General features: G+C 37.3%; 2 protein-coding genes across 2 annotated transcripts in view; one reads left to right on the top strand and one right to left on the bottom strand.

Moving 5' to 3' along the window:
• Window positions 1–27743, bottom strand: part of LOC127427334 (dedicator of cytokinesis protein 1-like) — a 321969-nt gene that overhangs the window by 96674 nt on the left and 197552 nt on the right. The window contains exons 28-29 of the mRNA XM_051674887.1: window positions 19229–19330; window positions 18515–18609 (exon numbers count right to left, since the gene is read on the bottom strand). Coding sequence (XP_051530847.1) covers window positions 18515–18609; window positions 19229–19330 — 197 coding nt within the window. The remainder of the gene's footprint in view (window positions 1–18514; window positions 18610–19228; window positions 19331–27743) is intronic.
• Window positions 27369–27743, top strand: part of LOC127427345 (inhibitory synaptic factor 2A-like) — a 51800-nt gene continuing 51425 nt past the window's right edge. Inside the window, exon 1 of the mRNA XM_051674907.1 lies at window positions 27369–27634. The gene's annotated coding sequence lies outside the window, so the exon portion shown is untranslated. The remainder of the gene's footprint in view (window positions 27635–27743) is intronic.

Here is a 27743-nt window from a genome sequence, read left to right as displayed (position 1 = left end):
GTTCTTTTCTATTAAAATAAAAACACTAGCTATACCACCCCTAATTAGTGTTAAAGGTGCCTGTCGTGTGAGGCGGCAGCAACAGAATGAAGATGGAGAGCGTGTATGGAGAGTTGGGTCATACCAGCACATAGGGATAAAGCCCTGCCTAAAGTGATTACGGTAAACCCATTACAGGTCCACAGCAGAGCCAAAATTCCCCTAACACATTCACGCTGAGACGATGAAGCGTAGGATGCTAATCCGCAACACCTTCAGCACCACGAAGGACGCTATTTTTTCCCTTTTATTCACAGTCCTGTATTCATAGCCATACACACACACACTTACAGTACAGGTGAGCAAAAAAAATAATAATAATATAAATAACTCATATTTAATGCATTTTCCAAACCTCTGGTGACATAAGTCAATCATGACAAATTGGCATCATATGAGGAATTAGTCTGTTATTTCTGATAAGCGACTACATTTATGCAGTCCTCACGTAGCAGACGGCTTTGTACGCACGGATCACAAAGCTTCATTTAGCCTGTAGCGCAACGCCAAACCCAAATCTGAAAATCTGAGCGTTCCCGTCGGCTGATCTCGGCGCTCATCTAGCATTAATGCTAATGAGAGTTTATCAGTAAACCATGCTACTAATTGAGCTCAGAATGCAGTCGTGATAATGATCAGCACCCATTAGCATGCTAGCACAAATAGACTGTCAGCTCATCTTTGCACTTGAAGATAACGCAAGGTCAAATCCTCCACTGCCAGAACGATTCATCAAACTATATCACTGTAGCTTTGCATTTGTGATCTGATAATTTCTTTTTCAGATCAAGCATAAAGGATTGATTCCCCCAAGGCATTCGTCACCTGTCTGCTAAAATTCACAGTTAATGTCTGTTAAAGGTAATGTTCATGCAAATTCTGTCATTATTTACTACCATAATTATAGATTTTCTCATTTTGTGGGGGTTTGAAAAAACATGAGAATGAATAAATGATAGAATTTTCATTTTTGGGCGAACTATCAGTTATAATTTGAATGTGGGACAATTGAGGTGACTCTGAAATCAATTAGCATGATGATCTTTGAAACTAGACTCTGGCTTTAATCCCAGTGCACTTATTTCATTGCAGTCCAATCAAGCCGAATGCTTCATTAGCTCTAATTGCGAAAACCCAGATGGACGACACTATTCATCTTTATGAATGCAAAAGATTTATCAATTTACCGAAAATATGAAATGCACTGAATGCTAAAGAGTATGGGAAATGTTTAATTAAAAGATTAAATGGAGATTAATTACTATTTTAAAAGCAGTGGGTGACACCTAATCCATGGAGATTGTATCATTAAAAGAGACACTTTGTTTTATCACCACATTCAACCATTGCTCCTAGAATAAATAAATAAATCCAACCCAGACTTTAAAATAAAACTTATGGCAGGCCATGTATAACAGTATAAAAACATGAATAAAAAACAGGGAATGGGTTTGGAACATGAGGGTGAGTAAATAATGACAAGTTATACTATTTGGCTGAACTATCCCTTGCTGCTCAGAGACAGAAGAAACTCAACTCTGATAATTCCTTGAATTAGAGTCAAAAAAACATTCTAAGACTGACTGCAGTACTCAAATATTTATACAGGATACAGGCCTAAGAAATAATTCAATAAGAATCAGCACAAACTTCAGAGATGCATTAAATAAATAAGGACACATATGAAATAATCAACATCACACATCCATTTGATCTGTGTGCAAGCTCTTTTTAGGAGTTCATATTAAATGTGCTGCTATTATTATACTGACACTGAGAAACACAAAAGTGGAAACATCTCTGATGCAGACCAGAGCAGAACAGAATATAGAAAATAGCAAATGGCACAAAAGCTATTTTTCTGTTGACATAACATTCAGTATGCATCGTTTTCTGTCGACTGCACCCTAGAATTTACAGTCATTAAATATGTGTAAGGCAGAAAGGGCCAATCACAATTAAGTATACAAATAAATGCAAAAAAGGAAAACAATCACAATTCGGTATATTGCAAATATTACAACAATGTCATCACTGTCCATTTTGATTGCTGAACATTCTACAGTATCAATGTCTGTTAGTAAGGCTACGAATCGTTACAGATTTCCCGATTTGTTTCCATTCCGATTTACTAGCTCTCGATTTAATATTGTACTGAATTTAATATGATTTAATTAGATTATGATCAATTGTGGTATATTTCAGTTATAATGTCCATTTTGCTTACATATGAAAAAAAAAAAAAAACAATTCTCTCAGTTTATGCTGTAAATTATACCGGGAACCTTCTAACTTGGTACATTATGAAAATATAAATTAAAAACAAATTACCAATAGGGCCAAAACTCTGCTGTTCAACTGCTATTTATTTAACAGATATAATACTCAACAACCAAAATTGCAGTGAACTTTCTAGTAAAAGTAATCGATCGTTCTTGGAATTTTAAAAATCGATATTGTGAACATTCAAAAGAAGATCACAATTATTTGGAAGATAGGTATTTATAAACAACCATATAAGTCAAAGGGATCTTTTCAAACTTCAACCTTAAACTTCTAAAATAAAAATAATATATATACTGTATATTGTGCACACACACACTCAGCTAAAAAAGAAACGTCCTCTCACTTTTAATTGCTTTTATTTTCAGCAAACTTAACATGTGTAAATATTTGTATGAACGTAAAAAGATTCAACAACTAAGACATAAACTGAACAAGTTTCACAGACATGTGACTAACAGAAATGGAATAATGTGTCCCTGAACAAAGGGGGGGGGGGGGGGCTCAAAATCAAATGTAACAGTCAGTATCTGGTGTGGCCACCAGCTGCATTAAGTACTGCAGTGCATCTCCTCCTCATGAACTGCACCAGATTTGCCAGTTCTTGCTGTGCGATGTTACCCCACTCTTCCACCAAGGCACTTGCAAGTTCCCGGACCTTTCTGGGGGGAATGGACTTAGCCCTCACCCTCCCATCCAACAGGTCCCAGACGTGCTCAATGGGATTGAGATCCGGGCTCTTTGCTGGCCATGGCAGAACACTGACATTCCTGTCTTGCAGGAAATCATGCACAGAACGAGCAGTATGGCTGGGGCACTGTAATGCTGGATGAGTCTGCAGGAAGGGTACCACATGAGGAAGGAGGATGTCTTCCCTGTAACGCACAGCGTTGAGACTGCCTGCAATGACAACAAGCTCAGTCCGATGATGCTGTGACACACCGCCCCAGACCATGATGGACCCTCCATCTCCAAATCGATCCCGCTCAAGAGTACAGGCCTCGGTGTAACGCTCATTCCTTCGCCGATAAACGCGAGTCCGACCATCAACCCTGGTGAGACAAAACTGCGACTCGTCAGTGAAGAGCACTTTTTGCCAGTCCTGTCTGGTCCAGCGAAGGTGGGTTTGTGCCCGGCAACATTGTTGCCGGTGATGTCTGGTAAGGACCTGCCTTACAACAGGCCTACAAGCCCTCAGTCCAGCCTCTCTCTGCCTATTGCGGACAGTCTGAGCACTGATGGAGGGATTGTGTGTTCCTGGTGTAACTCGGGCAGTTGTTGTTGCCATCCAGTACCTGTCCCGCATGTGTGACAGCATCAACCTGCATCTCAGAATAGCATTCTGAGATGATATTCTTCTCACCACAATTGTACAGAGTGGTTTTCTGAGTTACCGTAGACTTTGTCAGTTCGAACCAGTCTGGCCATTCTCTGTTGATCTCTCTCATCAACAAGGCATTTCCATCTACAGAACTGCCGCTCACTGGATGTTTTTTTGTTGTTGTTGTTTTTGGCACCATTCTGAGTAAATTCTTGAGACTGTTGTGAGTGAAAATCCCAGGAGATCAGCAGTTACAGAAATACTCAAACCAGCCCATCTGGCACCAACAATCATTCATGCAATTATCTAACCAGCTGATCGTATGGAAGCAGTGCAATACATAAAATCATGCAGATATGGGTCAGGAGCTTCAGTTAATGTTCACATCAACCATCAGAATGGGGAAAAATTTGATCTCAGTGCTATCGAGCGTGGCATGATTGTTGGTGCTAGACGGGCTTGTTTGAGTATTTCTGTAACCGCTGAGCTCAGCAAGTGAACAGTCTGTTCTTGAATTTCATGTGTTGGAAGCAGGCAAAATGACAAGGGCCAAATTGTGATGTCTAGATGACTGGGTCAGAGCATCTACAAACCAGCAGGTCTTGTGGGGTGTTCCTGTTATGCAGTGGTTATTACCTACCAAAAGTGGTCCAAGGAAGGACAACCGGTGAACCGGTGACGGTGTCATGGGCGCCCAAGGCTCATTGATGCATGTGGGGAGCGAAGGCTAGCCTGTCTGGTCTGATCCCACAGAAGAGCTACTGTAGCACACTTTGATGAAAAACTCAAAGCTGGTCATGATAGAAAGGTGTCAGGACACACAGTGCATCGCAGCTTGCTGCGTATCGGGCTGCATAGCCGCAGACCGGTCAGAGTGCCCATACTGAAACCTGTCCACCGCCGAAAGCACCAACAATGAGCACGAGTGTCAGAACTGGACCATGGAGCAATGGAAAAAGGTGGCCTGGTCTGATGAATCACATTTTCTTTTAGATCATGTGGACGGCTGTGTGCGTGTGTGTCGTTTACCTAGGGAAGAAATTGCAGCAGGATGCACTATGGTAAGAAGGCAGTCCAGCAGAGGCAGTGTGTTGCTCTGGGCAATGTTTCCGCTGGGAAACCTTGGGTCCTGGCATTCATGTGGATGTTACTTTGACACGTACCACCTACCTAAAGATTGTTGCAGACCATGTACACCCCTTCATGGCAACGGTATTCCCTGATGGCGGTGGCCTCTTTCAGCAGGATAATGTGCCCCGCCACACTACAAAAATTGTTCAAGAATGGTTTGAGGAACATGACAAAGAGTTCAAGGTGTTGAATTGGCTTCCAAATTCCCCAGATCTCAATCCCACTGAGCATCTATGGGATGTGCTGGACCAACAAATCCGATCCATGGAGGCCCCACCTCGCAAATTACAGGACTTAAAGGATCTTCTGCTAACGTTTTGGTGCCAGATACCACAGGACACCTTCAGAGGTCTTGTGGAGTCCATGCCTCGACGGGTCAGAGCTGTTTTAGTGGCACGAGGGGGACTTACACAATATATATATATATATATATATATATATATATATATATATATATAAATATATATATATATGTTTACTTAAACCAACAAAAGAGAGCAAACCTATACCTGAAATTTTTCACAAAATAAAGTATGAATGGAGTCTGCATTTTAAGTGGTTCGGGTGTCATTAATTAGAAGTTTAAAAGTAGACGTTAAAAACGTAGAATTGGGAATTTTAATAAACCATAACAAAAATGCTTGAGGATTATTACAACAAGCACTGTTAATAGAATAGAATATAACTGAATGGAACAAAACAGATAGAGTATTTCCAGATTTGATTCAAAGTGGCTTTTTAATCTATTGTGACTCAGCTGAAAACACTTTGTAAAATTCATTTTAGACGTCTGGTTTGAAGGCCTGAGCCCTGCCAGTCTGGCCTCTCTCATTCTGAAATACCACATAAAATAAACTGCAGCTGAAGAAAAAAAGACACTACATAAAGCTGTCAGAGCTCAGATGAAAATAATATGACCTTTGCCTGAATGACAGAGCGATGATATGCAATTCTGAGGTCAGAAATCTCAGATAGAGGTTGTACGCTCACAAAAACTTTACAAAACTGAACTTTGATGGCATCACTGAATATATCACAAGGCAGAAATGAGTGAATATAGCAGTGCACAAGGGCAAAACATCTCTACCAGTAAAACTAAACAATGCAAGACCTTGCACAAAGCCAACATTGATTAATTTTTAGTGTTTAACGGTACTTGTCCATTTTATGCTTTTAAGAGCCCTCCAAAAAGTCAAGCACTGGAAAAACATCTACTGTAGTATAATGGAACATTTGCGTTTTACATGTTGCTTGCAAAAATTTTATTTCGTCTTAATACACAGCTAGTTTTGAACGGCTGCCAAATGAGAAATATGCTTTTTGACATCTGCAAGCGAACTGGACCATGCTCTCACAAAACTGTTACTGTTTTTTAATGATAAAATTGATGTTCAAAACTACAGTTAGCCCATTCTTGCATTGATGCACCAAAACTTTCTCTCAGACACCAGACATTAGCTCCTGAGGAGAGACTGATTATTGGGCTCAGAGGAATGAACAAACTCCATGACATTTCCCAACTTCCCCAAGACACAAAGCCCCCATGTAATTATTCTCATAATTGAAGAACAGCTCATAATTAAATCCTGCACACCTTTTAATTTACCCAGGAGTTACAGCTAAAACAGTATGTACACTTTGGGATAAAATAAAACACCAAAACCAAACAAAAGCTCTACTCCAAAACCAAGGGGGCTACCTTGCTACATAGGCAGCTACCTACTTAGGCAAAATGCTAACCATCAAGGAACCTCATAAGTGACTAATTTGAAATCAGTGTAGGGTAAGTTACCCAAAAAAAGTAATTTATCCATCTTAAAAGTAATCACTTTACTAATTACTTTAAATATACTTTTCTAAAACACTTTTTACAGAAAAGGTTTTGTTTTTCTGCTCAATTAATTTAAATTAATGTCTTTAACAGTGCTTGCTAATTGAACCAGTGCTAGTAACAGAGAATTCAAGAAGCATTTCCAGGGATTTGATCCTCTAGAAGATAACACATAAGAAGAACAGAGAAAAAGGGGAGGACAGCATCAGTTGGTAGAGGGAAGAAAAGTACTGTAAAGATGGTCTTACACTGATGCTGCATTTCAGAGAGAGACAGAGCTACCAACCCCAATTCTTACATAATTTATAAGTTGGCTATTTTGTATGGTCTCGCACGATGTTGTTCGCATAAACTCTTACGACTTCATCACGTGCAAATTCCCGGCCGTCTAATGCGGAAGTAAGCGCGAGTTCCACGCACAAGGCGTTAAGGACATACTTATTACTATTATGCCCTTACCCAAACCCCTTACCTAAACCTAACCAATCAGTAGAGTGTGTAAACAAGATAGAAAGCTGTTGTGTGTGACAGAAGCAAGTAACTGTCGCATATTAGATGGAAACGATGTCCAGCGACATCATTGGCTGTAGTGAAAGTCGTAGGACTTCAAACGAGTGCAGTCGCACGATATCATACGAATTAGCCAAATTTAGAAAAGTCATACGAATCCTGACGATTTCGCCGTGAGAGTGTGTTGGAGCTATTATATTATTCTACTCGGTTTGTGGAACTGATCTGTGGGATTATAACTGTTGGTATATGGTGGCACACACACATTAATGCTCTATGAGCCCTAAGCTGCAGTTGCTGTGCAGTGCTGCATATAGAATTGAAGGGCTGGGGCTGGATTCATGAAAATGCTATATGCAGCGCATCTGTTTGAGTAAGCATGATTGGACACCACATTAAGAAGCTTCAAAACAACATTTACATGGTCTGAAAGCCGAAAATAAAAATATTATTAAACACGAAAGGTCTAAAACCACATTTTTACGTAAACAGCCCATTGCAACTTCAGACTTTTAGAATTTAAGACAACTGTGAGGTTATCCTAACTTTAAGATGTTATAAAAAATTTTTTTTTTTTTTTTGAGAAATTGAATGCTTCTTAAGTTTTTTTCTTAAGAACAACCTTAATAAAAAAAGATAAGAACTTTCTTAAGAAGTTTTTTCGGGACTACAAAATATTAGTAACTTTTTTCTTAAGTTAGAAATTAAGTAGTAAATGGTAGTTAAGGAGAAATGTCTTCTTAAGATCGTTTTATGAATCTGGCCCCTGGTGAGTAAGCGGATGTGCAGCCAAATGTTATTGGCTCGTGTGCTGAAATCATACGGGAGCTCCTGGGAAGCGTTTCACAGTTAAGCTTCTGTAGGTATACTATAGTGAAACCAAGGTTAATTGTAATTTTTATTTAATTGTTTGTTGTTTTGGTGAAAACTGTGGTCCTAAAAGTATAATATACTGTATGTGTGTGTATATATATATATATATAAGGTGTAACGGTACACAGGAGTCACAGTTCGGTACGTACCTCGGTTTTGGGGTCACGGTTCCATACGAGTTCGATACAACAGGAAAAAGCAACAAATCCCACATGCTAGGTTTCTTTTCATTTATTTTGAACAGACAGTAGTGCAAATTACAGTGACATTTAGTCCCCCCTGAGGTAGTTGGTACAGTACAGCCTCCTTTAGTGTATTAAGCACTTGCAGTAAACAGAATGCACTCTTGCATGGGCCATATTTTTTTTTTTTTTTGTAGGGTTGATAAAAAACAAAAGGTATTTGGTCACAATCAGCTACAAAACTGAAAATCATCTCTTGAGTTATAAAAGTACAAAATAAATAGAATAATGAAAAATAAAACTTGTTCATTAGAAGTCATTCTTGTTTTGGGTTGGTGCATAGATGGTCTCTTCTTCTTCTGCTCTTTTTCCTGTTGTGGTGGTTAGCAAACAATGTTACATTACCGCACGCGCCCCTTCTGGATTGAAGTGGATTGCCTTCGTCTGACTGCATGTACCGAACCGTGACGGTCCAGGACGAATACATGTACCGTTACACCCCTAATATATATATATATATATATATATATATATATATATATATATATATATATATATAGTTCAAGTAAGGGAATGCAAAACCATTGCAAGGGAACACAAAACAAAACTATTTGAGAAAATATATTACCTCCCAGTCCTCTAAGAGGATCCTTGCATCAAAACAGCTTGGCCTTTGTTAGGTATGTACAAATAATTCACTGAAGTTTAATATGAAAGGTTAGGGGTTTGTTCAATAATAATAATAATAATAATAATAATAATAATAATTTATATTATAATTAATTATTGCTTTAGTGAGCACCACTATTAGTTGAGCCTCAAAGGGAAAAGGCAGATAATTACCACAACATCTCTCCAATGAACGAACATTAGACATAAGAGCCAAAAAGATACAGTTGAAAGAAACAATTAATGATTGCACTAAAAGAGAAGAAATTCAAGAAATCCGAGATTACACCTGATAACCATAGGATGGTTGCAAAACAAAATAAGACTTTTTTTAAAGGTAAGTGAGAGACGATACAGCTGCTGAGACACAATCTAAGAAGCTTTGAAGGGTTCATTTGATTCACAGTTGTAGTTGTCAAAAGGAACAGCTAGGTTTTGGAGGGGGTATTTTGATGAGCTGCTGGAGAACCACCCCAACACTACCAAAGCTCTTTGACTCATAACAAGATTGGTGTCTGAGCCATTACAACTGGGCGACATTTCAAAGCTGCATGTTTTATTGTTGCAGAACAGTGAGCAGACAAAATATTTTAAACATTTTGAATCTAATATTATTTGTTATTTGTAATATATTATTTACTAAAACCAGAACACCCTCCCACATGACATCATATCTTGGTCCATTGTGTTGTCCCGAGAAAAAAGAAAAAGCCAAACTGTCCTTTTAACGATGTGCCTTAATGAGATTGTGAGAAACTGATGAGCAGGGTCATAGAGTTAAAGATAAGCTCCTTTACGCTATTTCACCTCAACACTCCCACCATCGGTCAAACCTCGTCTTCACATTTCAGTGTAATTGGTGTCATGTGCTGTTCTCACTCTTCTCATTGGCACCTATTCATTCCACATCAGCTGGTCACTCAGGATACACTTATGTGTCACAATCAATGTGTTTCTGTGACAGCATTTCTCGAAAAAACCTGTTCTTAAAAGAATGGACTTTTTATGATCAGAACAAAAATGTAAAAAATGTAAGTACATAATAATGTTTTATATATATATACAGGTGCTGTCATATAATTAGAATATCATCAAAAAGTTGATTTATTTCACTAATTCCATTCAAAAAGTGAAACTTGTATATTATATTCATTCATTACACACAGACTGATATATTTCAAATGTTTATTTCTTTTAATTTTGATGATTATAACTGACAACTAAGGAAAATCCCAAATTCAGTATCTCAGAAAATTAGAATATTGTGAAAAGGTTCAATATTGAAGACACCTGGTGCCACACTCTAATCAGCTAATTAACTCAAAACACCTGCAAAGGCCTTTAAATGGTCTCTCAGTCTAGTTCTGTACGCTACACAATCATGGGGAAGACTGCTGACTTGACAGTTGTCCAAAAGACGACCATTGGCACGTTGCACAAGGAGGGCAAGACACAAAAGGTCATTGCAAAAGAGGCTGGCTGTTCACAGAGCTCTGTGTCCAAGCACATTAATAGAGAGGCGAAGGGAAGGAAAAGATGTGCTAGAAAAAAGTGTACCAGCAATAGGGATAACCACACCCTGGAGAGGATTGTGAAACAAAACCCATTCAAAAATGTGGGGGAGAACCACTACGCACAGACGTATGCAAGACATGGGTTTCAGCTGTCGCATTCCTTGTGTCAAGCCACTCTTGAACAACAGACAGCGTCTGAAGCGTCTCGCCTGGGCTAAAGACAAAAAGGACTGGACTGCTGCTGAGTGGTCCAAAGTTATGTTCTCTGATGAAAGTACATTTTGCATTTCCTTTGGAAATCAGGGTCCCAGAGTCTGGAGGAAGAGAGGAGAGGCACACAATCCACATTGCTTGAGGTCCAGTGTAAAGTTTCCACAGTCAGTGATGGTTTGGGGTGCCATGTCATCTGCTGGTGTTGGTCCACTGTGTTTTCTGAGGTCCAAGGTCAACGCAGCCGTATACCAGGAAGTTTTAGAGCACTTCATGCTTCCTGCTGCTGACCAACTTTATGGAGATGCAGATTTCATTTTCCAACAGGACTTGGCACCTGCACACAGTGCCAAAGCAACCAGTATCTGGTTTAAGGACCATGGTATCCCTGTTCTTAATTGGCCAGCAAACTCGCCTGACCTTAACCCCATAGAAAATCTATGGGGTATTGTGAAGAGGAAGATGCGATATGCCAGACCCAACAATGCAGAAGAGCTGAAGGCCACTATCAGAGCAACCTGAGCTCTCATAACACCTGAGCAGTGCCACAGACTGATCGACTCCATGCCACGCCGCATTGCTGCAGTAATTCAGGCAAAAGGAGCCCCAACTAAGTATTGAGTGCTGTACATGCTCATACTTTTCATGTTCATACTTTTCAGTTGGCCAAGATTTCTAAAAATCCTTTCTTTGTATTGGTCTTAAGTAATATTCAAATTTTCTGAGATACTGAATTTGGGATTTTCCTTAGTTGTCAGTTATAATCATCAAAATTTAAAGAAATAAACATTTGAAATATATCAGTCTGTGTGTAATGAATGAATATAATATACAAGTTTCACTTTTTGAATGGAATTAGTGAAATAAATCAACTTTTTGATGATATTCTAATTATATGACCAGCACCTGTATATATATATATATATATATATATATATATATATATATATATATATATATATATATATATCAAAACACAACACAAAACAGAACCAACTGTGTTGACATATTTCCTTCTGAAACAGTACCTTGGGCTGGGACTCATTGAAGGGCTAGGTCCTTTTTTACATAATAGATCATCTACAATCAGCCAATACATAATTAAATGGGCATGAAATAACAATTTGAGTTAAAATTACATTATGTGAAAAGAAAGAGGCTGCAGAGTCTCCGGAAACAGCTGAATTCAACCACCGGTTTGCAGCAGAGTTCTGTTGGTGAATATTTAGCAAAAATGACCATCTGTCGACTAATTTTCCCACTTATTTCATGACTACTTGCAAAATAAATGAATGAATGTAAATGCAATATTGATTTGAGTTGACATTTTATTCGCTTGTAGAGGTCGCAGAGTGATACTAGGAGGAAATATGACTTGTGGAATATCACTTTATACCTGTATACAAATCGTGTTTATCTTTTATGATGGGGGACAGTTTCTAAAAACGAAGACAAAACAAAACTTGTCCCTTTTAAATAATAACCAATATCACAGCCATGAACCATGATTAGCTGCTTGTTATTGCTAATCAGCAGCAGGTGGTATTAGAGGGAGGGGACATACTAGAAAACATTTGATTCAACCAAAATTTGGATATGCCCCTGAGATTTAGCAGTATGTTTGGACCATTGTTGCAAAACTGAAAAACTAAAACTTATTTTGTTTACTCACAGGGGTATAATAGCATATATAAGGCCTCAACATTAACAGCCCCCAAACTACATTTTTGTCTTCATGGGGTCTTGAAACACAAAATCATATTAGTATGCAAGAATCACCTGTAGCAATAATTATATATATATATATATTTTTTATGACATAACTGAACCCTACATTAGGTTTGTAATTTAAGACATATTTCAAGTTTACGGTGAGGACATCAAGGAACACATAGTTCAAAACACTTCAAACCACATGATTCATTCATTTACAGTGCCCAACCCTGAATCAAAAACAGAATGAAGCATCATGAGGGAGCTATGGCTCTCTCTGTTTGTTTCTTTGTGTTTTTCTGCAAAGTGCATTCTGAATCACAAGAGACCAACAAACAACAGCAAGCAGCAAGCGAGCAAGACAAATGTCACCGTGCGCAAATTGAGTCACACTGGCTGAATGGAGCGCAGCTCTCGGTTTGAGAGAGGTACATTCTGACAAAGGTCATTCTTCCAAAACAACAGCACAGAGCAAATGTGGAATCAAGAGTTAGAATCAGCCAGTATCAAAAGACAAGATGTCCTCCGGGCTGCATAAGGAAAGAGCAGTGTTGAGAGTTTTATAAGCACATGAAATGCTGAGATCACAAAAGTGAATCTCTGGAGGAAGAATCAACAACGTTATGCGACTTTATGAGGGGTAGAGACATCCTCTTAATAATGCATTGCTGCCTTTTGCACCAGAATCACACTCGTAAAAGTTGCAGTTTACAACAAAAGCGCCGCAGGCTCTCCAGAGAACCAAATTTAAGCTAGGAAGTTTATTGAAATACAAAAACGGTCTTGAGCTAGAATCTTCCTTTCTCCCAATAAGAAAACCACAGTGGCACATCCACGACCAAGTCTCGCCACTTTCGCACATATTTCTATGCAAAACTCACCACATAGCTGTATATATAGCGTAACAGCCTGGTCCCACAAGTAAAATTCAATTCAATTTTTCCATAGGCGAATTGATTTTTTTTTTAATACCTTACAAACCTTTAAAGACAGACCTGCCATGAGCTACGAGGTTGTTAATCGATGGTATATCCTTCTATTGAAGCCATTAGTCCACATTATTTCAACTTCAATAAAAAAATGTTTTTAAAATAAAATAAAAACATGTTTAATAGAATAATTCCTAAATAAGAACTATAATACCCATGATCCTGAAGAGAAATGACTCACCAATCAGAATTGCATTTCATTAAAGATGTTAAGTACACAGTCTTACACTTTTTCTTTTTATCCAGTATCTTGTGTTCACTTGGAAATCTTCATTCAGTCTTAATTCAATGTCACCTGCATTCTTCTCAGCTCACACTGTGATGAAGGTGACTTTATATAAAAGTGTTAATCAGATCCAGTGTGAAACAGCAACACTATTTTAAGATTTGTAAGACTGATTCTTGGAAGCTCACAGCAAGTGCCTTTTCTGAGCACATAAATTCACTGTAACCAGATGTAAAAAGGAAATTATGCATCCCCTATGGACCACGCATACCCATCCCACAGATGATATAGTTGGTGGACTGAGATCCTTTGTACGGGTACCAAGAAATAGTCTATTATTAATGAGCTATCACAACTTCCAAAGGGGGAATGCTTAAAACTCTGGGATCAAGGGCAGATCATCATATATATATATATATAGGCATCGTTTCATGATATGGCATTACATTGCACTGCAAAATGCTTAACACGAAAAAAAAAAAAAATAATAATAATGTGGCTTAATGTACTACATTAAAATGTTCTTATATTTCACGATAGACACTATTTCATGCCAACACTGTTATCCAAGGAGAATCAAAATCAAATGTTTAGTCTTCCATTGAGCTTTAAAAAAATGGAAAAGAAATGGCCTAGCGTGTTTAAAGAGATAGTTCACACAAAAATAAAGATTCTCTCAACATTTACTCACCTTCATGCAATCCCAGCTGTGTATGACTTTCTTTCTTCAGCAGAACACAAATTAAGATTTTTAGAAGAATATCTCAGCTCTGTTGGTCCATACAATGCAAGTGAATGGTGATCAGACCTGTTTAGCTCCACAAATTACATAAAGGAAACATAGAAGTAATCTATAAGACTCCAGTGATTAAATCTATATCTTCAGAAGCGATATAATAGGTGTGGGTGAGAAACAGGTCAATATTTAAGTCCTTTTTTTACTCTAAATCTCCACTTTAACTTTCAGAGATGAAAGTGAAACTAAACAGGCACCACATGTGACTTTCAGATGTAAAAGTGAAAGTGGAGATTTAGAGTAAAAAGAAAAAGAAAAAAGGATTACATTTGGATCCGTTTCTCACCCACACCTATTACATCACTACTGAAGATATCAGTTTAACCACTGGAGTCATATGGATTAGTTTTATGTTTGCTTTATGTGCTTTTTGGAGCTACAAAGGTCTGATCACCATTCACTTGCATTGTATGGACCTACAGAGCTGAGATAATCTTCTAAAAATCTTTGTTTGTGTTCTGCTGAATAAATAAAGTCATACACATCTGGGATGGCATGAAGGTGAGTAAATGATTAGATCATTTTAATTTTTGGGTGAACTATCCCTTTAATAATAGGGAATACAACAGAAAGGCATTGTCTTTCTCCATGGATTGTGGTTTCTACTTTTGGCAAAATATAGTGTTTATTCAAAATAAGTTTAATAAAAAAAAATAAAAAAAAACATCTCCCTGGCACTCTCTTGGCTGATAGAATATTATAGTGTATTTAACCAAGCATATCTGTCGCCCTTCCTTCAACTATTCAATTACGTGTTGTATCATGTATACACTTTGACAGACAAATAAACACTGTTGCTTGACCATGCAAAAACCTGCATTAGCTCAATTATGTGAAATGCACATCTACACAAACAGAAAGATTGCATACTAAAGTACATGAACATCACAGGCTGAAAAACTAGTACTTATCCACCTCCATCAAATGGTGCTCACTAAGTGTGAGCACAAGGAAGTGATGTGCACACCTGTGAGGTGAAGGATCTTCCATTAGCACTTGACATGCAGGTGTCTGCTGAGAGATGCCCACAAGCCTCTATGAATTCCAATATCAAAGCCTGACCATCCTCCTCTCGAGCAATCAAACCCGGGAAGGGCATCACAAAACTAAAATCCCAACACTATCATTCTCAACAGTATTCCTCCAAAGTGGAGAGAGGAAGACGGATATGTTAGGAATATATTAGTCATGAAATCAAAACATGGCAAAACCCGCATATTTCATTCTGACACATGTCTACAATTCCAAGATGGACAGGAGTGAAATTAACTCAACACTTAAGAGAGAGGAAAAAAGAAAAAGTGTCAGTCTGGTAAAGAAATCGAGGTGATCTTACACCAAATCTTGTTTTACAAAACTTTAATCAAAACCTCTTGTCTTGTTTACTCTTCCAGATATGTATAATTCCCTGCTTTATTTAGAACAATATACTTGTATAATTTTCATACAAACATGAGTGGTGCTATCATGTGCAAAAGTCGGTGCCATGAAGCTCGTTAGTTGTGAGTGGTTGCTAGGGTGCTGCTATGCAGTTGCTGGGGGATTCAAGAAGGTATCTTACTGGCCCTGGTCAAAATAGCGATAAAATGATGCTAGGGTGTTCTGGGAGGTTGCTAGCCATGGTGGAAAAAGTACTCTATTTTGTCTTTTCTTTTACCTTTATTTTACCAGGTTAGTCTCTTGAGATTGCAAATCTCTTTTCCAAGACCTGGCCAAAATGGCAGCATAAAACGCTGTAACAATTAACATAAAAAATACAACAGTTACACTTTATTTTAATGTGTCCTTGTTACAGTGTAATTACGCAAGTAATTACTGATTATTACTAATTAACAACATGTACTCATTATAGGTTTAGGATAAAAGTTTGGTTTAGGAATAGTTGCTTGTAACTACACATAATTTACTGTTATAACTACAGTAAATACATGTAATATGTGTACAAGGACACATTAAAAATAAAGTGTTACCAATACGATTTATTACTTACAGGAATATTCTGGGTTCAAGGTAAATTGACAGCATTTGTGGCATATTGTTGATTACCACAAAAGTTAATTTTGACTCTAAAAATCTGGGTTGCAGTGAAGCACTTACAATGGAAGTGAATGGGGGAATGTTACATTTTGTCAATTTGTGAACGTTAAAATACAGTTTCGAAAGTATAGCCACAAGACGTAAACAATATGCATGTTTATGTGATTTTAGTATGATAAAATCGCTTAATAACCTTTTCTGTGTAAAGTTATGGCCAATTTGACAACTTCATTGTCATGACGACAAAACACTGTAAACCCGTACAAACGGCGATTTAAACAACTTTACAGCTCAAATAACACACGAGTTTAAACATACAAATTAATGCAAGTACTTTTAAAATGATTGCTTCTGCCTTTAAACCTTCAAAAAATTGGCCCCATACTTCCATTGTAAGTGTCTAACTGTAACCTCAATTTTTGCTTTTTTTAAAGAAAAGGAAGAACGAGTCAGAATTATTTTTTGTGGTAATCAACATTATGCCACAAATGTGGTATACTTGCAATTGAATATCCCTTTAAGTAAATGTAAAATTCATCCTTTAAAATACTACTTGAGAAAAAGTACAAAATAACGATTTAAAAGTCCTTAAGTATCAAAGTAAATATTAAATACTTCAAAGTCAAATCCATTCATCTTCAGACAATATTGAATACAATAAGTGTAAGTGCAGAACAGTAAGTAAAGCTGAGTCACAAGTGGATAATGACAGGCAGTTAACTCAGAAAATAAGCTATAGTTCATGACACTGAACATGCACATGGCAAATGACTTCACTGCAACTGTAGACCAATTTGGTTTCTTTTGAAAAAACACAAACATTATTAAACAGACAGTGGAGATCCATTATTTTCATAATTAGATTTTTGTTTGTTCATACACTCGCAACACAATTTAAACATTCACGTGTACAGCCGCACTAAATAAAAGACACTTTCAGGTATTGTTTATTCCTGTAGCACAAACGGAGTGGGTGAGTTACATGCAGAAGTTTAATTCCTGAAGGTTAGGCATTTGTTCAAATCACTAACTTCAAGCATGAACAATAGTGAAAGTAATGCTTGCTTTAAACAGCAATAATTATACTGAGAGTTGACAAGGCTGCAATAGGAAGTTCAGGTTTAACTTCCTGTTAGCTGTGAAAGCATTTTAAACCTTGATCTCCTGTGCTGGACGCCGTTTGGCAGAGGAGAGGTATGAATAAAACGGAAAAAAAAGGTATACATTCGGAAAAGCATACTAGCCCACTTCTGATTGCTGTTTCTAAGCAACAGCGGCGTGCATGTTAAAGGACGGAAGTGTGAGAGGGAGAGAGTGAAATGTAAGCAACAATGTTTCCACTAATCAGCACAGGTAAGCTCTGAACACTTCAGCTGATCGCGCGCAGACTGGAAGAAATTCTCAAAAATACGTGGGAAAGTGAAGTGAATGGAAAGAGATTCAAATAGTGACCATTCACATGTCCACTGAAGTCAACAGGAAATGGCATTCACAAATTCTACTATAAAGTCATATATTTCCAGATTGTGTTACATCGGTTTCTTAACAAAACAAGTTAAATGAGTATTCCCGGTTTTATCAACTCACATTGTGCCACAGTTACCCAAAATATTTGTATTATACACTACCAGTGGAAAGTTTGGCCACACGACTGCATGTTCAAATTTTGATCAAAATGCTTTTGCTTAAATGCTTGAAAATAGTCTTGAAGACAAATATGAATTGTGCCTACCTATGAATTTCTTCACAAATGTAATACTTTATCAATATAATATTATTAAACATTAATAATTTATCTTATTATTAAATTAATCATTCATAAATTATTTTTAAAACATATATATTTTATACATTACCTTTTATATAAATTTACTTTATATTATATAATATTAAGGATTAAATATAGTTTTTTATATATATATATATAATAATAATCATAATTTACCCCATTTTACAGTGCAAGACCTAATGCTTCTTGGACTCTAAATTGGGGTTAAATGTGCTCATATTCATTATGGAAAATTTTCTAAAAGCATTTTTATTTTTAAATGGATGTAACAATAATAGTAACAACGAGCAAGCAGGTGTATTTTTATTTTTGCATGTTCCATGTTTCTAGTTGGTGTATAAAGGCTAATGAGCCTAATAAATGAACACGTTGAGAACAGAAATCTACAGTTTGACACTTACTTATTTTGCATCATGTTCATTATGACCCAGTCAGCAGGATAGACATTCTTCCCGATAAGATCCTTAAACATGATAAACGTCTCCATGAGGAAATCCTGAAAGAGAACAGCAACATTCAGATGCACAGTGAGATCTAACATCCATTTAATCCATTTCAAACCTGAAAATAACTTAAACATGAAGAAACCCTCCAAGCTTATAAAGCTGAGGGTTCAAATTTCATAACTGAAAGCCATTATTTACTTTTTAAAGTATGCATTGCTGCGCTCACACACAGCGGGTTTGCTCCCGGGTATAATGTAGGTTTTCACTGCACCATTTTTAAATAAAAGCCTGCATTACAATGTAATAAAAAAAATGTAAATTAATAAATAAATAAATGTCACTCAAACAGTTAAGATCAGACTGAAATGATCAGGGATCTTTTTCAAAAAACAAACTTTAAAAAGACACTTATTTCTACCGTTGGGATTTTTCGTTAAGAAATGCAGAGATGCAGGTGCTACACAGAGCCAGAAACAGCATACGATCTGACAGACTCATTTTACTCTTTATTGTGGGGTGTTTATGAGTAATAATATCTATCCACTGTGCTTTTGACCAGTTATATATATAAAAAAATAAAATAAAATACAGTCCACTTACTGAACACACTTAAAGCACCTGTCTGGAAAAGCTTGTGTGTGCTTCTAGTACATAGAGGGTCAAACTCACCACCACATCCGAGCGCATCTTCCCAAACGTGCTGATGAGGTGTGTGTAGTGATAATCGTCCATTTGCCTCAGAGTGGCCGTCATACATGCTACAAAACTGCCCTACAAACAGAAAGAGGGACAGTTCAGAGCACCTACAGTACCAACAGTATCAGTCATAAACTGACAGATAATGACTGACAGGACCAAAGAGCTGCTTTTAAAGTGCCAGTCGAAATAAAGAGAGTTATCCTTTAAAGGGAATCTCACACAGATGCACTGTTAAAGCCAACAGCAAAAATTCACCTTATGAAGAAACAAAATGTGAGGCAGAACAAAACGAAGAAATAAAATGTCAAAGCATTATTTCACATAATGATTAAAGCTGAAGAGTATAATTTCTCTTTCAACAGCATCACCGAATAGAATTGCAAAACTAATTGTTGTATAAAGAGAAAGGCCCACGCCAAACTCGTTCCATTGGTTGAGCCAATATTGCTGTGTCAGGCTGGTCAGGATGGGGGGGGGGGATGGGAATCAACCTATGGCTTACTTAAAGTTGTCTCTGCATATAAAGCTGGAACACGAGAACATATCTGAGCAGAGACAAATACACACTTCAGTGTAATATAGAGAACACTACATGTTTGACAACAATATTTCACCAATCTGATTGAAATACACAGTGGGGATCTAATGATAAATCCACTTTACAACACAGTGGAATCATGCTGATATTACATGCAATTAACCAGAAACCAATTGCTGAGATATGAAACAGAGGGGAATTGAAACAAATACAACAAAAAGCAATAAAACACTTCATATGAGCAGCTTATTAAAAATTAGGTGCTGATGAATCTTACTAGAAATTCAAAGGCCATTTATGTAATATTAAAATAATGATTTTAAAGGTGAGAATAAAAGTATATAATGTAATAAAAAAAAAAAAAAAAAACACATTTATCCAATTTATAGCATGAAATCTATCTGCAGAACATGACGGAAATGAAGCAAAGTTAAAGGCATAATTTAACTGTTAATAAAGATAACATTTTTGGAAAGTATGATACATTTTACCCCAAAATGAAAAGGAAAACAATTATAAATTGTATTTTGCACAATGAAAATTAAGCCTATTTTAAAGCTGAAGTATATAATTTCTGCGCCACTAGCACCACCAACGGAATGCTTTCGGAATACACCGCCCGTCTGCCGTTAGTCAAACAAAGAGTTAGTCTCGCCCCCAATTCACGGCATTGGTTGAGTAACGTAGTTGGGGCGTGGTCTAAGCAGGTCTCTCAAAACAAACAGAGCAATTTTCATAGCGCAACAGAAACACAGTGCTTACAGTTTTTGAGAAAATAATCCTATGAATGGCATACTTATAGTCATCTCTGCATATTAAGCTGGGATAAAATTATTTTAACACTGAAAAAGTTGCATACTTTAGCTTTCAGTGCAATACATTTTTGTTTCATTTGCATTGACATTCTTCACCTCATTTTCAGATGCAAGGAAGATTATAAGTGGGGGAAAGTATAAAAAGGTACAGAATATGGCCACTTTACTGACAAAATGTGGCAGTCCAATTAGTTTAAAAGCCTCTTCTTTCATCTTTGCTAATTTTCTTGTTATTTTGCAGCCATCTAAAATACGGAAGGAAATTTCCAGAAGATTCCACATGAACAAACATTGATAATAGCAACCAGCCGAAAATGACGGCTTTGCACTTTGAAAGTGTGACAGGGCTATTCTGCGCTTCCTCACATTCAGCTTGATTTTCATTTGCAAGTCTCTCCTGCAGCTGTAATTAGGTCTGGCCTACATAACTTAGCAGAGGCACAACACGGCGATGTTCATAACATGATTTCCCCCTCTCTCTCTCTCTCAGTCTCACCTCATGGAGAAAATACTGAACAGAATATTGCAAATAGCACCATCACTAGGGGAAAAGACCAAAGAACAAATGAGGAAAAACAAAGACAAATAACAGAGGTCTGCCTCACTGCATTAATATTTAAGGAGAAAATTAAAAAAGTCAGAAACTGGAGTGAGGGTTGACAGGAGCAGGGAAAGACTTGTGTATCTACAGGAAAGAGCCAGGAGATGTTTCCTCTACACACAGCCAAAACTGAATTACACTGTGAGTCAACACTAGCGCCCAATTAGCCTTAACCAGCAGCAATTCATGGTTGAAATAACTGACACTCAGATATCTGTGTCTCATGCTGTGTGATAGTGAGGCACAAGGAATAATAACTAACTCTTGCTTTTCTTTAGCCTTTTTAATCATGCAATTATTAGTGATGAAGGGTATGTCCTTTTCTGGCAGATAGTAGATTCCTGGTGTGTTCCACATGGCTTTTGTTATTCAGCAGAATCACACAAGATTTAGTTTATTTGTGGCACTGCAGAAGTCTTTCCCACAGCTGACGGGCAGTGAGCCATTATTTGTGATTTAGCAAAGTGTGAAAGCTGCAAAACCCTGAATGCATACTCAGAGAAAACTTTTAGATTAAATCAGTTTCTCTAATCTCACCCTGAAATAAAGGAAGTAAGGGAGGAAGGAAGGAAGGAAGTGAGGAAGGATGGATGGATGGATGGAATAAAGAAAGGAAGGACAGAAGGAAGGAGATAGGGAGGGAGGGAAGAAGGGAAGGTAGGAAAAATGGACAGAGATGAATGGAAGGATATAAGGAAAGAAGGATAGATGATGGATGAGGGAGGGAGGGATGGAAGATGAATGGAAGAGATTAATGGAAGAAGAGATGAATGGAAGGAAGGAAGGATGGAGGGAGGGAAAATGTATGGATGGATGGATGGATGAAGGAAGGAAGGAAGTGAGGAAGGATGGATGGATGGATGGAATAATGAAAGGAAGGACAGAAGGAAGGAGATAGGGAGGGAGGGAAGAAGGGAAGGTAGGAAAAATGGACAAAGAGATAAATGGAAGGAAATAAGGAAGGATAGATGATGGATGAGGGAGGGAGGGATGGAAGATGAATGGAAGAGATTCATGGAAGAAGAGATGAATGGAAGGAAGGAAGGATGGAGGGAGGGAAAATTTATGGATGGATGGAAGGAAGGAACAAAGGGTGGATAGAGGATGATGGATGGATGGATGGATGGATGGATGGGAGGAAGGCAAGAAGGAAAAAAAGAAGGATAAGTGAGTGAGTGGAAATAATAAATGTATCAAAAGAACATAGATGTACAGATGGATAGATGATTTCTAAACTTTTAAGAATAATTCATTCAGAATAAGTCACACTGCTCTGACTGTAACATGTAAACATGATGAATTAATGCTGATATGATGAAAAGGGGATTTTATTTAAAAACAGTGCTTATTAAATTTAGATTATAAGCCTCCTCACTTCCTCTTGCCTGTCTTTTCTCTTGAACATCAGATGTGATCCTGCAGCCAGTGCTTTAGGGAGGATTCACTCATAACAAACTCAATGCTCACATTTCAGCAGAGAGAGACAAAGGCAGCATCCTCTCAGGTTCATCTCTCTCCTTCATCTGTGTTGGGCTCCCCAGCCCGTTGCTATGGAAACTGTTTTTGTAAGGAGGTCGATCAAATAAAAGTCAGCCAGAAAGAATGAGATCCTGCTCAAGAGTTTTTTTCTGACTTCTGTAAGAGAAATTCCAGTGTGTTCCATATGACCACAGAAATGACACTAGCACTTTACAGTCAAGCACTACAAAGTCTGGAGGACTCCCTACTTCCATAATGAGTAACCAATGAACCACAGACCAGGGTTCCCATCCTTTTTTACCAATTAAAGGACATTTAAAGACCCCATGAAAGAACTTGACTAATGCTGTTTACAGGTCTTTCACTACAACCAAAAAGCCACTATAGCGATAACAATAGCTCTTCCTTCAAAGGAAAAGAGATTGTGGGCAATATTAACCCAGAAATCAACCAGGGATGCACACTTCAAAACTCCACCAACAATTGTATACCGCCAGGGTAATTTTGGCATACTGTTTTCAAAGTAACATGATTTGGGATAGTTAAACCTCATTTCACTAACATCCGAATTATGATGTAGCCATTGATGATGAAGAGATCAGCGGAGAGGAGAGGAGAAAGGAAAAGACTAAGGAAGAAGACAGTTTAAAAAAAAAGAAACATAAGGAAAGGAATAGGTGGAAGAAGAGGAAAGGGACAGCGAGAGGAGCGAAGAAAAAATGGAAAGTAAAAGGAAATGAAAAAGCAGAAGAGAGAAAAAAAATATGACAAGGAGATGACAAATGGAAAGGAAAGGAAGAGGGGAAAAAGAAAAGGTAAGGCAGAGGGAAGGAAAGGAATAGGAGATGAAAGGAAAGGAAAAGGGGAGGAAAGGAAATGAAAGGAAGAGGGGAGGAAGGGAAAATGAAAAGGGAGAGAAGAGAAAAAAATTATGATGATGAGATGAAAAATGGAAAGGAAAGGAAGAGGGGAGGAAAATAAAGGAAAGGAAAGGGGGAGGAAATGAAAAGAAGAGGGGAGGAAAGGAATGCAAAGGAAAGTGAAGAAAAGGAAAGGTAAAGAAGAGGGGAGGAGAGGAGAAGAAATTAGATGAGAGGAAAGAAAATGAAAAGAAACGGGGAGGAAAAGAAAGGAAATGAAGGGGGAGGAAAGGAATGAAAGGAAAAGGAGAGCTGATGAAAAGAAAAAGAAAAATGAAATGAAAGGAAAAAGGAAGAAGAGGAAAAAGGGAAAAAATGGGGAAAGTAGATGAGAAAAGAAGAGAGGGGAGAAGAAACTGAACATCCTTTACATCTAAATGGTTTAGTACTTTGGCTTCAGGTGGACTCCGTTTTATTACTGCAGTGAAGCATGTTCATTTACAGCTAAATCACACTAATTGAATAATGGCTCCGTCAGTTATAAATGGAGCCGTTAAGACAGAATCCCTGTAAGCTCAGCAGAAGAGAGGAGACTCATGAAGAGAAGCCAGACAGCAAACATCTGAGAGGAACATCTGGAGCCACAGCATCTGTGTGACGATCAGAATAAATGCCAAAACATCAAAAAAACTGCAGGGGAAACCAAGAGAAAAGCACACAAGACAGAGCTGCAATGATAACAATTAACTGACTTAATGGGGACATATCAAATGAAAGTACCAGAGTACACTACAGTTTTCTGCAACTATTCCACATTATAAACAGTACAGTTCTACCGTTGTATACATTGATACCATTTACCATCATACCAGCCATGCCTAAATAAAAGAATGATCAAATAAGCTATTCAATAAGCATTAAATAAATAAATAAATAAATAAATAAATAAAATAACCAGGGATGAGAATAACAGGTGAACCAATTCTGTGGATATCTGCAGAGCTTTCTGCAGACTTCTGCATCTGCACATCACCATATATAATGTAGTGCCAATATAATATGTATAATATAAAACCTGTAGGTAGTGACAGGTATGAGTGCTAGAGAGTGTGATACTGTGAGTGTTTTGAGTGTGTGAGATTCACACCCTTTGATTTACAGTCACATCGGTGGACGAGAGCTTTAGAACAAGGGCTGACAAGTCCAAAGAGTTACATGAAACCAGCTAAAAGGTTCAAAGTACAATTCTCCCTCAGATCTGTCTCTCTTTATATGCATCGTTTCGCACAAATGAGAGCACAAGAGTGACAGAACTTTGAAATAGTAGGACATGACTAGCTCTAATGTTGAGACAAATAGACTGTGAAGTACCTGTTGCACACTTAAAACAAAAAACAAAACAAAAAATAATCAATTTTGATTGAACAGAGCACTTTTCTTATCAAGAAGCATTTTTGGCTGTGTAGGGTTCTTGGGATGGCGGCATGGTTCACTGTAGATTAACAAAGTTCAAGATGTTTAATTATAGGTTATTCAGATCACTGTATTCGTTTCTGAGTTCTTTCAAGCACTAGAACATAGATGATTTTTAGAAGAATTAGAAAATAAAAAGTTGGTGGCACTTAAACATTAAAAGGTGTCCACAAAGCTCTCTCTCTCTCTCACACAGACTCGACGAGGCCACATTGTGATTTGGCCTTAGCAGCAGCGAGGACAATAAAATAAGTGTGTGCTGAATCAACACTTTTGTTTCCTTCTAATGGCCATTCTGACAGTAAAATCTTGAAAATGTAAAACTAGACAAACAGAGAAGGAAAAGAGACGAACAAAGAAAGGATTGCAACTTAAATGAACACCTCATGAACCATTTTATTTCCTAATGACTGGTAGTCCATAGTATCTTTCATTGGTGAACTATTTACAGTATTTAAAGTGTTTTTTTTTTTTTTCGTCGAAACACTTTCTCGTATCCCAACTTAAAGGAATGTTCCAGGTTCAATTCAAGTTAAGCTTAATCAACAGCATTTGTGGCATATCAAATTTGTTTTAGACTCATCCCTCGTTTATAACAGAAATAATAATAATTAAAAAAAATTAATAAATAAAAATAAATAAACTGTAACAGTAACCAAGCAAAAACAGAATGTTCCACTAATGTTAGCGTATGGTTCCTGTTTGGTTATTTTTGGGGGAACCAATTACCAATAACTAACATTCTAGAATGGTATAACCATAAACCAATGTTCCCAGAATATTGCAGAGAGGTTTTTGTTTGACAGCCTAATAAGAACTAATACAGAACATTTTCTAATGGTTATTTTTAGGTTTTATTTTCATAAGAAAAAACTAACATTTCCAGAACGTTGCAGGGAGGTTTTTATGTGAGAACTTAACAATAAATGTATTCATAACATTCTCTAATGGTTATTTCTAGGTTTTTGGTTTATAACAATAAACTAACATTCCCAGAACGTTGCAGAGAGGTTTTTGTGTGAGAACCTAACAATAAATGTATTCAGAACATTCTCTAATGGTTATTTCTAGGTTTTTGGTTTATAACAATAAACTAACATTCCCAGAACATTGCAGGGAGGTTTTAGTGTGAGAATCTAACAATAAACGTATTCAGAAAATTCTCTAATGGTTAATTTTAGGTTTTGTTTTTAAAACCAAAAACTAACATTCCCAGAACACTGCATGGAGGTTTTTGTGATAACCTAATAAGAACTTATAAGAACTTTCTCAATTTGGTTGTTTTTATTTTTGTATTTTTTTTTTTTTTTTTACCATAAACAAATGTTCCAAGAATGTTGCAAGAACATTTTTGTGACAACCTAAATAAGAATACATACAGAACTTTCTCAAATGTGTTTATATATATATATATATATATATATATATATATATATATATATATATAAAACCATAAAGTAACAATCCCAGAATGTTACAGTGAGGTTTTTGTGTGCCAACCTAAGAAGAACTTATACAGAATGTTCTCTAATGGTTACTTTAGGTTTTATTTTTATAACTATGAACTAACCTACCCAGATCATTGCAGGAAGGCTTTTGTGTGACAATCTAAGCATAACGTATACAAAATGTTCTTAAATGGTTATTTTTAGGTTTATTTTTCATGTACATTTCATTAATATATATTTTATTATTTTTCACAAATGTGGCAGAGAGGTTATTTGACAACAATGACTGGCATAAGAGCAAAAACACATTTAATTAAATATTGGAAATTAATATCACAGCTGTATCATAGGCATGTGCATTTGAATTGGCACTATCAAAACATTGCTCTGTTTGTTTGAGTGACCAGTCCAGCCCGAAACAAGAACATGGACTTAACCAGTGCCGTGAGTTTGGGGCGGGACTATATGTTTTTTCTGACCAATGGGAGATGATGGGAGTGTTCTCTTTGAAAATAGTCAATATTTGAACAATTCTGTGTGATTTAAAAAAAAAAAAAAATATATGATTTTTTATTCAGGAAGTTTTCATGTGTTTGTGTGTAATTCAAGCAGAATATCTTTGCAGCTGTGGAGTCTGTAAATCAGTAGGTCACCATATGACATAAATCTGGATTTTCCTTACAATCCCCCTCCTCTCCCTCTCTCCCTCTCTCTCATAGCTTTGCTGTCGTCCACCCCACCTCCTCTCTCTCTCTCTCTCTCAGTACTCTGAGCTGCTAGTTCAGGATGGAAGTCTCGTGTGCGCACATGCCATCAGCGAGCGCAGGACCAGTGGGCTTCATCGTCTCGGCTGCGTGAGTGTGTATGCGTGTGTGCGTGAGAGAGAGTAGCGGGGGAGCGCCTGTTCCAGATGCATATGTGTGTCTGTTAGTGTGCATGTTTGGGGCAGATCTCCGTGGAATGCATTGGATGTTTAATGTTCATGAGAGGATTGTCTAACGATACGTCTGGAGAAACTTCCAGCATGGCAGACCCTCTCCCCATGTGGACATCTCTTTTTGTGCCCTGACGGACCCCTGGCACGCCGAGAGGGAAGACATGTGCTGGTCATCTCTCCCCCCTCACCTTCATCATCATCTTCATCACTGATCAGTGTCAGGAGGTGAGTCTCCAACAGTTCTCTTCCTCTACATTTTGGATTCTAACATTTGCTCGGGTCTGGACTCAATATCACCTTTAACTTATCAGTTTCCTCTCCTCTTCTTTTGATT

This window comes from Myxocyprinus asiaticus, chromosome 36 (assembly GCF_019703515.2).
Source record: "Myxocyprinus asiaticus isolate MX2 ecotype Aquarium Trade chromosome 36, UBuf_Myxa_2, whole genome shotgun sequence".
NCBI lineage: Eukaryota > Metazoa > Chordata > Actinopteri > Cypriniformes > Catostomidae > Myxocyprinus > Myxocyprinus asiaticus.
The sequence above is the reverse complement of the archived record's forward strand: the minus strand, read 5'-3'. Positions and strand labels throughout refer to the sequence as shown.